The 16535-nt window shown below is 46.3% G+C and overlaps 1 protein-coding gene across 3 annotated transcripts in view; it reads left to right on the top strand.

Moving 5' to 3' along the window:
- The window catches only part of Asic2 (acid sensing ion channel subunit 2), a 1061026-nt gene that overhangs the window by 971797 nt on the left and 72694 nt on the right, over positions 1–16535 (top strand). For all 3 annotated transcript variants that reach the window (XM_047547493.1, XM_047547494.1, XM_047547492.1), the window contains exon 2: positions 2488–2638. In XM_047547493.1, coding sequence (XP_047403449.1) covers positions 2488–2638 — 151 coding nt within the window. The remainder of the gene's footprint in view (positions 1–2487; positions 2639–16535) is intronic.

Below are 16535 nucleotides of genomic sequence, written 5' to 3'. Positions count from 1 at the left end.
CCTCTTCATGACCATAGACCAATTAAATATTCCAAGTAATTTTGAAGACAGGATATTTAGAGTATTTACAAGGAAAAGCCTTATTGGAGCACCCCAGAAGTCATTCCAGAATGTGTTCAACTCCTTGCAATGGATGTGCTAGCTATAAAATGCCCTTATCTGTTCATTACAGTGATCTGCAAGATCATCTCTCCAGGGGACAAGTTCATTAGACAAGTTCAATCGCTATATGCAGTAGTGATGATAAAACTCAGTTCTTTGAAACACTGTGTTTGCTTTAGACTTTGCCTTAATTCCAGCCGTTCTCCCACACCATGAAGCTGGGAGAGTAAGGTTCCGTTGTCCTGAAATAGTGCAGCTATCCAGGGACTCAGAGCTGTTTTTTATAGTGGAGAAAAATTAAGAATCTGCAGTTTTTCTGGCCCTTCATGTAAGTCCTGAAGGCAGACAGTCAGCCTTGTACTTTTTCATTTTTATTTATTTGCAATCTTTATAACCTTTATAACATGTGCATGTGAATAACGAGTGACAGAAAAAGCAAGGCAGGGGGCAATGGTATATGTTTCCATTGGGGAAGGACAGCACACCCAGAAGGAGTGCACATGTTAGAATAGGACAGACAGGGAATTGAAGCCCAGCTTCTCTGCTTCCTAGCTTTCACTTAACCCCCCGGGGCTTTAGGCAAGTCATTTAACCTCTCTGGGTCTTGGTTTCCTCCTCTGCACAATGGGAACTGTAATGCCCACCCATGTGAGGGTTAAATGAGATAATACAGGCAACATGCCTAGCACAGTGTCTGGCACATGGTAGAAGATCATCTTTCCTTCTTCCATCCAGTTATCAGGATCTGCATGAGGAAGGCAATCTCCAGCACTCACCCTGTTACTTACCTGCCCTGCACTGAGGATGTGAAGGCAAGGGGGCTCCCTACATGCTGCAGGAGGGACACGCAGGGGAGCATGGTCAGGGAGGGGGGCCTGGACCCAAACCTCAGTATCTGCAGAAGCCCAGTACAGTTGTCTTGGCTATCTTCCAGTCAATTTTGCTGGATGTAATTTGACTTCAGCACGTGGTTCTAAAGCAGTTATATAATCATAATAACCCATAGCATTTGTAGAAAGCTTTTATAGTTTTCAAAGCATCTTTGCATGTATCGCCTCATTTGATCTTCTCAATAACCTTGAGAGGTAGCAAAGGCAAGGACTATAACCCCCATTTGATAGATGGAGAAGTTGAGGCTTGGAGGATTTATTTGGTCCACCCAATGTCACACAGCTAATAGGAGGCAACACCAAAACTTGGACGAAGATTTCTGCATCGCTTGCCCTGGTCTTTTTCCACACCTTCATACCGTGTCTTTGTAAACACACTTCCATCAAGCAAAGGAGTTACAGGTAGAAACTGGAAGCATGTGAACCAGCCAGGTATGGTTGGAGATGCTGCAAGTCGTTCGGTCGGGCTCCACTCCCAACTCATTCACTGGATCATTCATTCATTTACCATATACTTGTGGAGCAAGCTCGGTGACAGACACTGCTAGCCACTAGAGAGACACATAAGTAAGCAAGCAGATTCAGTCCCTGAGTCTACTTCTAGTAGGCACCTGGGGACTTGGGTGGGAGGCAGGAGGATAGATGGGAGAAGGAATAGGCAGAGCACATCCTAGAAGACTGGGTGTGGAGGATCTGGCTTTTAGACTAAAGGGGATGGGATGCCCTGATGAACTTCCAGCACAGGAGTGACACGATCAGATTTGCATTTCACAAAGAGCAAGCCACAGTTAACTTAGAGGGTGGGCTGGACAAAGTTGTCTGGAATCCAGGAGGCCTGCCAGGAAACCAGGGAAGCCCAGGCAAGAACCGTTTGGGTCCTACATTATAGTAGATGGAAAAGGGCAAATTCGAGACAGATTTAGAAGTGTCTTGATGGACCCTGCTGACTGATGACACAGAGGAGTGAGGAAAAGTAGACAGTGGCTCTGAGGGTCTGGCTTGAGCCCCTCTGCAGGTAGTGGTGCTGTCCTTAGGACACAGTGTGAGAGAACCGTCCAGTGGGGGGAGAAGGCTGAGAAAGAGGATCTGGTCTCTCTGGGACATACTGAGCATGGAGCATCTGTGGGACACCTGAAAGGTTCTTATCAAACAGTGGGATCCATGGTCTGGAGCCCAGGAGAGAGCTTGGATCTACAGGTATGTGTTGGAGGGTCAGAAATTTACAGATAATATTTGACAAGAAGACAAGACCTCCCAAGAGACCAGATCATATTCAACAAGCCCCAAAGGGTGTCCACATTGATTCTTTGATACCAGAATCTCACTTGGAAAAAGTCCAGCCATTGGCCAGGTTGAGGAATCATTGGTCCCAGAGAAGGGTTGTTTGGAATGGACTGTGCGGACACTAGCCTGCTGTGGGACTTCTGGGGTCTCACCAATCTCTGGAGCCCAATGTGAAGTCACCATATGCTTCTCTCTCTTTTCTTTCCTTCAGGTGTTTACAAAATATGGGAAGTGTTACATGTTTAACTCAGGCGAGGATGGCAAGCCTCTGCTCACCACGGTCAAGGGGGGGACGGGCAACGGGCTGGAGATCATGCTGGACATTCAGCAAGATGAGTACCTGCCCATCTGGGGAGAGACAGGTGAGCTGGGCCCAGGGACTGGGGCACTGGGTGGTGGCGAGGGTGCAGGGCTGGTCAGGAATGCTGGTGGGGTTCACCTGGGCTGTCTTGGCCCACCCTACAAGGGCTGCTTTCCAGGAAGGGGTTGGCAACATGCCGGCGAATGGTAAAGATGTCCCTGGTGTGGAATGATGCCTTGGGTTTCCTCAGACTTCTCTAGGTGGGAGAGGAGCAGATGACGGGAAGACTAGAGGGGGAAGGTAGGATGAGGGAGGGGAGGTGTGGAGAAGGAGGCTTGAAGGACAGGTGCGTTTGGGCAGGTGAGTGGCCCAATTTCCAGAGAAGAGAATGGGGTGGACCAGCCTCCTCCTCTCCCGGCTATCCTGAATCCCCGCCCAGCTAGAAGGTCCAACCAAAAGAAAAGCAAACTCCTGCCCCCTGGGAAAGGAGAAGGGACTTCAAGGTGTTGGAAAACCAAAGGTCATGGGCTCAGGGACCCAGCACCATGCCTGTACAAGTCCCTGGGAACCCATGTGTGGGGGCCTTGAAAGATTTTTCATGAGTTCTTATTTTGCAAACTATTCATTAACTGTGTATGCTCTCAAGCTTTGCACCCAAGAAAGGGTGTTAAGGCAAAAAAACCCAGGTCCTTAATCACAGCGTCACAAAGGAGACACACATACAGAGGACAGGGACCAGGGACAGAGTTCTAGTGTGCAGCGTAAATATGCTGAGGTCCTGAGTTTGTCCTGCATTATCTGGGTGGGCCTGTCGTCATCACCAGGATGTTTGTAAAAGGGCCTGGGAAAGTCAGACAGAGGAGAAGGCAATGTTGTGACTGAAGCAGAGATTCAAGTGAAGCAGCCATAGACCAAGGAATGCTGGAGCCTCTGCAATTTCACCAGGAAGAAAAGGTCAAGGTGTTGTGCCCAAGAATGGGAACCAGGGATGCAAAAGAGACCTGACATAAAAGTCATGCTGAGCACAGGGCATAATGGGAGGATCAGGGGGTCAAGAGATGAGCCCAGGGAAAGGGAAAGGGAGAGGAGATCCAGCAGGAGGGAGACCCTGGACCCTCAGGTGGGAACTGAGGAAGGGGTAGAGGCCAAGCAGCCCAGCCCTGCATCCTGTTGGTCCCATCTCTTGATTTCTCCCACTGGGAGAGGCCTAGCGTTGCCTTCCAGGCTACCTCCAGCCACCCCCAAGGATGGCTGGCTGCAGATGCCAAGCTCTCTCCCACCACAAGTTCTCCCCTTGTTCCCGCGCCTCACGTCTGAGTGCCCTAATAAGGACAGGTAAGCATGGCCGCTGACCTTACATGATCTTAATCCCCTGCACCTTCAGCTGCAGAGCAAGATGAACTCACACGCCTCACTTCAGCAATGCCTTGTGGCCACTCGGCTCAGGCTCTGGCACTCTGAGCCCGTCCGTGTTTGCTGTCCACGCTCCAAAGATCCTGTCCACTTTTCTAAATTGAATGCCCCTCCTCTCAGATCCCACATGCAGCTGGATGAAGGTCTGTGTTAGTGCTGAGCTCCAGCATCCCCAAGAACTGGTGCACAGGCCTGGCTTTCCAGAACATTCTAAGGCCAGACTGCATCCTGTGACTGCAGAACCTTTGAACAACCCTTGGTCCTGAGGGCCAGATCCCCAAAGAGAGGCCCTTCCTGCAGACACTAAAACAGATTTGCTTACTGTATCACTTGTGGGAAAGGAGAGAAAGAAGGAAATAAAATAAATCCCAGACATCCCACCCCCAAGACCCAAGCAGAAGTTAGTTATGTCCTTCCATGGTAACAGATTTTCCAGCCTGTGACCTTGATCCAGCAGCAAAAGCACATATACGGGCACATGCAGGTGCATACACACACACATACACAAACACACGTGAACATGTACATACACAGATGCATGTGCATACACATACATACACAGATACATACACATATGTGCACACAAGTGCACAAACACATGTACACACATACACATACACACACAATGCCAGGACTGCCATTACAGATGTCCTCACCTGTGGATACCTCCCTGTGGATACCTGGCCTTGGGCTGAGCACTGGCCACCGATAGAAAGGGATCTGACCACAGAGCCACCCTAGGAAGTTTACCTTCTGTCTCCCCAAACCACAGATAGTCAGTGCAGGAAAGAACCTCTGAGACCATCTACGCTAGTCCTAACCTGTTCATTTCTCTGAGGTCTGGTATAAAGTCATGATATGCTCAGTGTCAGGCAGAAAGTTCATGGCCAGGCCAGGGCTATACTGACCCTAGCCTCTGGGCCATCAGTCAATCTGACTGGACCATGAGTTGTACTGACTGAAGACAAATTCATGATTGTGATGAAGGACTTTCCATGTGCCTAACACTGTGCAGGTTATTGTCAGGGATACAAAAGACACAAGACAAGGGCCCTGCCTTTCAGGGGTATGTTATCTCATTAGCAAACCAGATAAGCACACAGAATCTGCAAGAGAACTCCAGTCTCACTCCTGCCAGGAGTTTGGGTTATCCCTTGTGAGGGACTGTCCACTTAAACTGTTTGTCTGGAGGCTAAGTAATAGGGGAGGGAGGTTGTGTGAAGAAGGATGAGTATAAAGCAGGTGTAGGGAGCCAAAGAAACTGTGTAGATTGGAAACTGAGCTGACCTGTCCAATAGAACTTTCTGGAATGATGGAAATATTCTCTGTGCTGTTCAATACACTAAACTGTGTCTAGAAGGAATGAGGAACTAAGATTTTAGTATTATTTAATTTTTATCAATTTAAAGTTGAATGGCCCCAAGAGGCTAATGGCTACCATATTGGAAAACAATTAGAATATTGGAACACAGATTCCTGTGACTCTGGTGGCTTCTTGGATTTTTGCCTTTGCACAATTCTCTGGGGCTGTGATATTCCTCATTCTTGGCCTTTCCTTCATCATGGCCTTGAGCAGCAGGCAAAGCTCCCTATCTCCGTTAGAGAAATGGGCTAAGGCTAGATCTCTTCCTCCAGGTCACTGAGGTGTAACACCTGAGTTCTTGATCAGGGCTTCCTCCACTGCACCATTCTTCTGGCTGAGAAGCCACTGAGCATTGACTTGCTTCCCGGAGTCCCTGCTTACCTCAAGGCTACTTATTTCCTGGGCTAGCAGGCATGGAGAGTGAATCCCATGTGGGTGAGAACAAAACCAGCACCCTGCTGAAGGATAAGAGGTGGGTACTGGCAGGTGGTATGCTTATCTGTGAAGCCACCTGAGGATGCACAGCTCTTCTGACTGTTGGTCATTTGTCCTCAGGCCTGTGAACCCAACCAGGTCTGCTACTGTCATCAGGAGGCAGCCCCCCTGAAGTGCCAAGTCACGTGACCCCACAGATGCCATCTTGCTTCCTTGACAGTCCCATGGCTCAGTTCCAGGAAAAGAAGCCCAGGTCCTCATAGGAGCTATGTGTGTGATGGTGGAAAAGAAAGGAATTGAAATGTGGCTGTTGAGGGAGTGGCCACCAGCAGCTTGTTGATGCAGGCAGTATAACAGGATAGAAAAAATGTCATGGTAGGGCCAGACAGATTTCCCTTTCCTGTGTATGTGACTGAGGACAAAAGGGGCAAACTCAGTTTCCATATTCGTAAAATAGAGATGAATAAAACCCACACTTTACAGAATGGGTTAAAGGCTCAAATGAGGGCTCTCTGCAAACTATAAAAAAAGGAAGGGTGGTAATGACAGCTAGGAGGTGAGTTCAAATATCCCAGAGGCAGAGAATATTCCATATATCCCACATCTGTCATGGGGCTCCTGAACCATTCAACACCTGGAAGTCCCATTCTGCTCAAAGAGAGCCTCTGAAACAGTCTCATCTTGCTTTATAGAAAACTCACCTCTCAGAAAATAAGGAAGTAACAAGGGAACCTCTCTTCTGGATGTAATTCCAACTAACAGGCAGGACCTTTGCAGGAGATGGCAATGGTTTGCAAGACCACTGTCAACACCTACGGTGCCAATGAGTGAGTCAGAAAAAAGCAATCCCTATATGCTTAACGAGTAGAAGATGACACTATGAACATTGTCGACACTATGAACATTGTCAAAACTATCCCTTCCTCTAGGTGGATAAGACCCAACATCAGCAGGTTCCTTTATCAAATACCTCTGTGTGGGTCACCTTGATAATAAGTTATTTTAAAGGAGGTGGACACAGTTGCAAGTGAACCTAGAAAATATACCCCAAAATGGACCCTCTAGAGCATCAGGTGTTTGGGATAATACATGTTATATAAATAAAAAGGACCCAGGGTCAGAAAAGAATCTAGAGATTCCTTGTTTGACAGCATTACACACATTTATTCTTTGCAGGAATTCTTTAATGTACTACATTATGAATCTCCAAGAGAGAAATACTGCATGCCATATTTATTTTCCTAATGCCTTTGTCCATGGAAACCTTTTCCATGGAGGAGCTCACAAAACACACTTTCAGAAAAACTGTCTTAAAGCATAGAAGTAAAGATTTCATGGCCAGAGTTTTCTAAAGGAAATTAAATTGAAGGCAGGTGGGAGGTTGTTAAAAATGAAACTCTGTGTAGATACCTCTGAGTAACTTCAAAGATGAAAGAAACAGGCAATGGGTTATCTAGGTTGCACATGAGAGGAGCCTGAATCAAACAAGCTCAGGCTTGAAAGGAATCGTATTGCCCTCAGAATCCAAGGCAAGCTTCAACAGCCAGCCAGCAGGAGGGGCAAGGAGGCAACTGAGACAACTGGAACCCAGGGCGCTCTCACCCTTCCTCTCTCTGAGTCCCTTTCATTCTGCCTTACTAGAGACAGGCTTCTTCCACACCCACTTGGCTTCCAATAGATAGATTTCTTTTTATTTTATAGATCCTACCATCAACAAGAGACAATTTTGACTGTCTTGCTGATCTCCTATTCAAAAAAAAAAAAAATCAGGGAAGGGAATCATTGGCCCAACTCAGTCAGGTGACCACTTCTGGACCAATCAGCAGTGAGCAAGGGAGTGTGTTCCAGAGAGGACCCTGTAATATATCCTGAGTACACTGGGTAGATTGCAGCAGATAATCCAGTGAATGACCATGAACAAGGTGGGGCTGATGGGGAGGGTTGCATCTGAGGAAACCAGAATCATATACAGGGAACTCTCTAAGGAGCTCCAGTTCTAAGTGGATACATCCAAGCATTGGAAAGATCATGAGGAGGGCCTTCCCATTCCCATTCCTTCTATTCCTCATTTATTTCAATACAAAATGCACATTTTATCAAATAGAGTCTGCCTTGATTTTTTTCCCAAATCCTAGAATTAAGTGTACATGAATATGATATTATATCATGTATTTTTGAGCATAGAAATTATTTTAAAAATCCGTGCTATAATAAGGGATAAAGATCTGGCTCCCATTAACCTTCCAGTTTCATCACCTCCAACTTCTTCCTTGTTAACTTGGCTCTGGCCATACTGACTTTCCTCCTGCTTCTCAAATACTCCAGGGACACACTTTCTTCAGAGTATCTACATTTGCTATTCCCTCTACCTTGCTCAGATATCTGTATGGCTAATTGCTTTCACTGTCCAGTTTTTGTTCGAGCATCACCTTCTCAACGAGGGTGACCCTGTTTAAAATTGTGACCCCACCCGCCCACTCCTTAGCTCATCTCTTCCTTGCTTCTCTGACATGCATCACCTTCGACTGTTCCACATGATTTACTTAGTTAGTTTTTATTGTCTGTCCCCTCCCACTAAAACATAAAGCCCCAAAAGGTTGGGGATCTTGGAGTGATGTAATGCTGAAACTGTGCATACTCCAGGGCCAGGGCCAGGGAGGAGGAACGCTGATGAGCAGCTACTATGTGTCGCCAAGAGTCTGCACCATGAATCTCCCTGGTTGCCCGGCTAACCTGGTTACAATCCCCACTGAAAGATGGAAAAACAAGCCCAGAGAGGTTGTGCAAACTCCCCAAGGGCACACACCTAGTTAAATAGTCGAATCAAGCTTAAACTCACATTGGAAGCCCAAAGCAAAGCTCCCTTCACAAAATTACTTATGTTCAAATTGTGATTGTAAAAACACTGCCATTAAAATAGCTCAGGGAAAAACTTTCAAACAACATCTCTGGAGAGAGAATGGCATATAATGATAGGTCTCTCGCAGTACTCCTTTTCAATTTGTTCTCTTTTTTATTTTTATAAGACTGGAATCATTGTATTGAATGAAAGCACAGTCCCCACATATAAAACAGATGAAAGCAGAACTTGCTCTGGCTCCTCTGGAGAGGGGAGCCCCAGGTTGCTTTCTTCCTTACTCCTCTGCCCAACACCTGGGCATCCCTGAGGAACCCTAGGGTTCCGTGGAGCCCAGTTTGAAAACCACTGGATGGGAGGCAGATGTTGTTGGTTTAAAGTTTGGGTTGGTTCTATGATTGTGTCCATTCCAGAGACCAGCTCTAAGCATCCCTGTCCCTTCTGCTGGGATGGTGCAGGAGCTCATGATGTGTCTGCAGAGCTCCTGAGTCTCAGGGAAACTGACAATCTAGATTTCTGATTAAATGTGGTGGATTGGACATTAGCATTTAGGGGATGCTCCCTCCCCAACCCACCTGAACATCAATTAAGTATGTTTAGTGTATGTTAGTCACTGGCCCACTAGGCCAGTACAGTAGATGTCAGCAAACATTTGAAGGTGGAAAGCAGATGGATAAGTGCTAACTGACTTGGCAGAATAGACCACACTGGAAAATAAGGGCCCCACAGTTCTCACCACAGAGGCTCAGGAAGTATCAGGAGTTGGAGACCTTGGAAGGTGCTGAAGATGAGGATGAGTGGTGGTCCCCCAGGTATCATCCCACAGCCTAACACAGGCAGACACACTGTTCTCCTGCCCCAGGAGATAGACAGGCTCTGGACATGGGAGACTAGGCCCAGCTGAGGGCCTGGGTGAGGTGCTAAACAGACACCAGAGAGAGGAGGCGGAAGTTTGCTTAGTGAGCAGGGGCACCCTCTGTCAGAGGCTATCTACCCCACCTACCCCAAGTAGGTGTTTGGGAGATCCCTTCCTAGAGAAACGGAGAAATCGAGAGAAGACCCAGCAGTAATGACATCGGGAGGCCTCATCCTAGTTAGGCTTAGCTTGACATCCCTCAGTAAGTCCCCACACACAGGAAGAGCTGAGCAGCCTTTAAGTGCCTCTTAACTATGAATAGACCACCAGAGTCAGACACTCAAGGGAAACTATTAACAGGAAAGGAACCGAAACCAAACAGAATGGAAGCATTCTGAGATAGAGATAATTGTTAACAGTACAAGCTGTAGATACTGTAGAACCACAACTGTCCAGGTTCAAATCCCAGCTGTGCCACTTACTGACCTTGTGACCTTTGGCAGGTTATCTAACCTCTCTGAGCCTCAGTTTTATCACTTCTGTAGTACGAATGATATTATCTACTCTATAGTAGTGTTAGGCAGATTGAAGCAAGTTAATATTTATGATGAGTTAGAAAAGTGCTTGATAAAATTAGGCAATAAATAAGGGCTTAATAAATGAAAAATAAATGCAGAAAGCAGAAGGAAACATTAAAATGATTTAATTAAAACTCTCAAAAGAGATAAAAGACAATACTGCATCCATAAACACAAGCACAGGATGCTATTCAAAAGGAGCATTCAGAGAAGAAAAAAATCAAAATTAAAAATATGATTGCAGGTATTAAAAACAATCCATAAAAGGATTGGAATTGAGGAACTCTGCCAAAAGTTAAAAAAAAAAAAGAACAGAAAATAGGAGAGAAAAAAATATGGATCCATCCAGAAAATCCACCTGCCTACTACTAGGAGTTCTAGAATAACAAAAATAAAAGAATGAAGAAGAGGACATTGTGAAAGAACTAATAGGACCCAAATCAACTGAAGTTCATGATCTTTCAGATTGAAAGACTTGTCCAAGCACTGTCTACAATGGTGTCTAAACAACCAGACCAGGACATATCTTTGTGAAATTCAGCTAATGGAAACAAAGAAAACATCTTAAAAGTCTCTGGAGAGCAAAAAGAGTCATGTGTTTGGAATCTGGAATCAGAATGACCCAGGGCTTCTGGAGAGAAGCAGTTGAAGTTGAAAGCTTTCCTATCTAAGGCAGAATCCTAACTCAGCAAACTGCAAAGGAAGTGCAAGGGTAGAATGTGGTTTGGAAAAGCATATCTCCCACATAGACTTTTCCAGAAGTTACTGGAAGATAAGACAATCAACCAAGAAAGAGCATCACAGAAGGTTCTAGAGACAGGAAATCTGGCCTAAGGAGATTTCCAGATATGGATGAAGAGGAGAACCCAGGTGACCACTGAGTAGGAGACCTAGAAAGCAGCCAGTCATCTAGACTGGAGCAGCTGTTGACTCCAGAAGGGACGATCTTTGCAGTTCTGGCTATACTGAGAGGTGTTTCACAGGTCAGCTGAAGAGTCTGGGATTTCTAATGATAGGTACCTAGTGAGTCAAACAGACCAGAGGACAAAAGGCAAGGCAAACCCAACACAGAAAAGACAAAATAGCTTCACAAGAAAGAGATCAAAACCCTCATACAATACCAAGTTAGGCTGCAGACAAGATTTACATAGCCATAGTTATGTGAAGAAGCTGGACATCCAGCTGGGTTCAGTGCTGCACACCTGTAATTCCAGTGACTCAGGAGGCTGAGGCCCGAGGATCTCATATTTGAGTCCAGTGTGGGCGACTTAATGAGACCCTGTCTCAAAATAAAAAATAAAAAGGCTAGGAATACAGCTCCATGGGTCAGTCCCCAGTACCAAAAAATAAAAATAAAAACAAAGTTAGACACTGATAGAAACAAATTATCAAACACACATGTTCAGAGGATGAAAGGAAAAACAGGGAGGCACCTCCAGACAGGAATCCCACATCCTCATCTTCCACAATAGGAATTCAGTGGATAATATTTAAAACTTTTTTACAAACAAGAAACAGCTGCCAATCAGTTGATGCCCGTGGAAATATGAACATGAACACCAGAAGAAGTTGCTCAAGCAGTGAGCTGGGAGTCGCGGCCTCTGAGGAATGGGACTCAGGGGATAGGGAGAGGTAGAGCAGGAAACCCATGTTTTTCATTAAAAGCCTTGCGGTACCATTTGGCTTTTTAAATTATGTACATAGATTGCTTTGATAAAAATAAAAGTTAAATTAAAAATAATCATAAATTTTCAACATAGCTGGGAGGCCTGAGCAGCTATCAGGGGTAATATGTCTCCTCTCCCCCATTACAAATGGCACACAACAAGAGTGGATGTTGATGGTTGTTGCTATGGTTTCTCCAACATCTCTGCTGCCAGGGTGAATTCTTGCCCCGGTGCCAGGTCCTCAGGACCTTCCTAGAATGAGAGGCACAGGCTGTGGCCTGAATTCTGAGAGTCCAGAACACAGGGACACACAGCAGCCAGCTGAGATGTGATGCCTACCCTCAGAGTAGGCCCGTGTGCTGGATGGGGGTCTCCACAGGTGCCTGAATGGAGAAATGGAGAAATAAAGCCATAAATCAGAAGCACCAGTGGAGGCAGGCATCCATGCCATAGCCAGAGATGTCTGACTTTTCTCATTTTTGGAAGACCTGCTCCATGCCACATACTAAGGACTGTGCAAAAAATAGATGTGATCGTGTTAAAACTCCCAACCAGCCAGTCCAAAAAGGACATCTAGGAAGCTGACAGAACAGACCCACCCTCAGAGATCATGTCCGCTATTTAATACATCCCCATTGGGCAATTACTATGTGCTGGACACTCCAGTGCTACAGACAAAGGGCCCAGTCCAGGTTTTCAAAGAATTCACAATCTAAGGACTATCTAGGGAAAGCTATATACTATTACACAGTGGATGGGAATTCATTCATCCAACAGCTTTCATATAAAGTGCCTAAGGAGTGCCAGGCATTTGCAGTCTGGTGCGAGAGCACGTGAATATTGAAGTGTCATCAAGCGCTGTAATAGATGGAAGATAGACCAGGAGCAAAGGAAGAGCAACCAGTTCTAGAGGGGAGGAGAAAAGTTTCTCAAAGAGGCTTCAGAGAGGAAATGACTTTGGTCCCAGTCTCAGGCCTGTTGACCAGGTTGCTAGACAGTGTGTGGGAGTAAGAGGAGGATGTGGGATCATGGGGAATTGAGGTCCCAAACAGGGAGGGGGACAAGGACCAAAGCCTCATTGGGGCAGCTAAGTAGAGGCCAAACCACCAAGGACCTGGTATATTTTGCTAAAGCATAGGTGTTCATCCATAAATCCTGCTACTCAAAGTGTGGTCCTCCGACCAGGAGGATAAGCCTCACCTGGGAGATTGTTAGACAAGCAGAATTTCAGGCACCGCCCTGAATCTGCTCTATAACAGGATCCCCCAGTGACTCCAGTGTAGGAAACTCTGATCTAAACCACCTCTTCCCACCCCTTGGAAGGCTGAGGATGCCTACTCAACATCAAAATAGTTCCCCCACATCGCCCCACATGCAAACTATTGTGCTTCCCTTCATTGTTTGAGAAAATATTTCATAACAAAAAGTTGCTATGCATCCAGTAATGCTGTGGATGGATTTTTGGCTTCTGTAATTACATCACCATCTATCTTATACATGATCCATTCAGCAAACTGGCTGTACCTAACTTCACCCTCAGCGTATAGAAGCAGAGTTTTTATGAATAGAATCTTAATCACCCACTAACTTCCCCCATAATTTCAGAGCTATGGTCCTCCTTGGTGGCTTTTCAAGGGTGGTATCTCCCACATGCTTATTGCCCACCCAGAACCAAGTAACTTCTTATCAAGTAATTTATGATTTATAATCTCTGAGCCTGAATGCACTAGAGAAACACATTATTTAAAGAATCCTTGGAATAAATCTTTTTGTAATGGGATTAGACACAACTCCATACACAACACCTCTCTAGTGTATGTTTTGCAAATATTCTGTCTAACAAAAATGTAAGTACAGCCACACTTCTTGTTTACATAACCAAGACCTAACATTACTATCTCCTTCCCCAAAGCAGGTGCATGAACCTATAGACTCTAAGGAGCTTCACCTGAATTCCACCTCTGATTCTCATACATTCCTTATCAAGGCAGGTTTAATCCTTTAATAGATTAGCTTTTCTAACAGCTGTGATAAGCAGTTGTGTTTGCTTTCTGCTGCTATGACAAAACACCTGAGACGATCAACTTAGAAAGAGGAAAGATTTATTTTGGTTCATGGCTTCAGAGGTTTCAGTCCATAGTCACTTACAGAGAACATCATGGCAGGGAGTTTGTGGTGGAGCACAACTGCTCACCTTACAGCAGCCAGGAAGCAGAGAGAGAAAGAGAGAAGAGGGGCCAGAGCTCCAAGATACCCTCCAATGACCTACTTCCTCCAACTAGCCCCCCCTCACTAAAATTTCCACCACCTCCCGGTAGCCTATTAAATTATGAGATGAGATCAGAGCCTGCATGATCCATTCACCCCCCCAAATGCCCCACCTCTGAACACTGCCACTCTGGGGAACCAAGTCTTCAACTCAGGAACCTTTGAGGGACATTCCTGGTCCAAACCATGGGTCTCCGACACAATGAGTGACTTTCCTATGATCTCATAGCTAATATGTAATGGAACTAGGATTTGATCCACATCTTCTGACTTGGTTCACCTCTGTCCTTTCCACCTTAAAAATGAAGAAGACAAATGGCTTTGGGAAACAGAGTTCAGCAAAAGGTCACATGCTTTCCATGGGATGTCACGGTGTCTTTAAAATACCCACACACTCTGTGGTTCTATAGAAGGAGCTGGAGTTCGTGGATTTCACCGAACACTTGTGGCCACCCAGTAGCACCTCCTGGACTCAGAGTCGTTGGGAGAATGCTGTGCTACATCCTACTGCCACCCAGGACAGACGATCACAGCCCATCCAGTAAGCAGACAAAATGCTGATATTTCCTCCTCCAGAAGTTCTCCCAGCCTGGAAATGTCACCTGTGAGCAATCAAGCATGAGCTTGCCTGTCTCTGGGCTGCCTTTGGATTTTCTTGCCTAGGAATGATTTACTGGGCCTGCCAAGAGGGGCAGAGAGGGAGGACAACACATGTACTATGCAATTTTAGATAAGCAGCAATTTGTGGATTCTTGGTGCTATCTTGAGAAAAATCAGCCTCTCTGACTTGACATGAGTTCTGAAAAGTCACATCCAGTCCTTTAAATCTATTTTTTTAATGAGATGCAGCAAGGTTAACAGATTTATACATGGTCCCCAACTCATAGAAATTTAGAGTTAAAAGTGCCTGAGAGGTCAGTCCCAACTTGGTTTTAACAAAAAGGAAGCTAAGGTTCAGAGAGGTAACATAACCTGTCTGAGGACACACAGCTATGAACCCAAGTCTCTGATGTCAGAGCCCACGTTTTTCTTGATGCACCTGGCTGCTTCCCTTGCCAGACCTTGGCCTCTTCAATTTCTCTGGTGCAAGTAGGAGAGCAGGGACCAAGAGAGTACATCTTGAGGACCTGAAAGAGCATTCAGCAGGCATTCTTTACCTAGGCTCTCAAGGGCTGGCACACTTGTCCCTGTCACTGTCACCAATTCACACTTAATGAGTTTTCCCTGAACTCTGAGATAAAAGGACAAAGTCTGCACAGCCCACTGTAAACCACATCAGTACAGCTGGTAACTCAGGGGCTTGTCATTGGAGCCACTGAGTCTTTTGGACATCGGGCAAAGACAGAGAAGGACTCTGCCTGGCTGCCAGGTGCCATCCCCCCATGGGCTGCTCCCTACTCTGCGGGCCTCAGTCTTCCCACTGAGAAGTTAGTTGAGTCAAAGAACAGTCAAGGTCTCTCCTAGCTCCAAAATTCTCGCCAGTCATGGGTCACAGACTCTGGACCTGTCCTTTACTTTCACTGAGCTTTGGTTTCTTCCTCTGTAAGATGAGTGTAACGTAAAACATAAAATAATATGTCATACAGGGGAGTTTTGACACCTGCTTCTGGATGACTGGGGAAATCCAGTACAATGGAGTCTGAGAGTATCCCAAAGCTTACGGTACTCTTGCCAATATTGTTGTCTGCCCTTCCAGAGAGGACTGGAAGCTCAGTGGATCAAGGTCCTGTACTGCAAAGTCCCAGAAGTCCCCAACCCAATGCAGAATGTGGCCAGCAGCACCAGACAGCACAGAGCATCTGGGCAAGGACACATGTAGGAAGGCAAAAAGCCATGGAGCCCAGCGGACAAAGGTTCAGTCCTGGGTTTGCTTTGTGTGGCCAGGGCAAGATAACCTCTCTGAGCCTTTGTGAAGCCCTCTGTAAATGGCAGTGCCTACCTGAGGAGTTAATGAAATGACCAGCCGGCCTCCGACCACAGTCATGCCACTGCAGCCTCCTAGCTCTTCTTGAAATGAACCAAGTGCATACCTGTCCCCTCCACCCAGAAGGCTTTCCCCTGTGTCATCCTGTGGCTCACCTGCTCCCTCCATTCAGGTTTACCAAACAAACGCCATCACCTATGGAGGCCGTCGGTCAGTCACTCCCATCCGAGAGAACCGTGCTGGCCCGTCCCCTCCCCACTTCACCTCTCCTCCCAGCACGTGCCACTGGCATAATGGTGCACATGTCCCTGCTTGTAGCCTGTCCCCCAACCAGAATGTGGGCTGCTTGAGGACAGAGACTCTGCTTGGTTTGCTGCTGGGCTCTGGTCCTTAACCAGTGGATACACCACAGCACACACAGAATACAACACCCAGTGAATGCGGGAGCAAACATGGAGGGGCATGAGGCACCCAGCTCCATGTCTGGTCCTCACCGGGGTCAGTTCTTTCTTCCTGTTTCTATGAACTCCAAAGCAGCATCTTAGCAAATGCTTTAGGGAAACAAGAACTAAGAGCAATGTCCCTACATTGCAGAGG

Source organism: Sciurus carolinensis, chromosome 3 (genome assembly GCF_902686445.1).
Source record: "Sciurus carolinensis chromosome 3, mSciCar1.2, whole genome shotgun sequence".
Taxonomy (NCBI): Eukaryota; Metazoa; Chordata; class Mammalia; order Rodentia; family Sciuridae; genus Sciurus; species Sciurus carolinensis.
The sequence above is the reverse complement of the archived record's forward strand: the minus strand, read 5'-3'. Positions and strand labels throughout refer to the sequence as shown.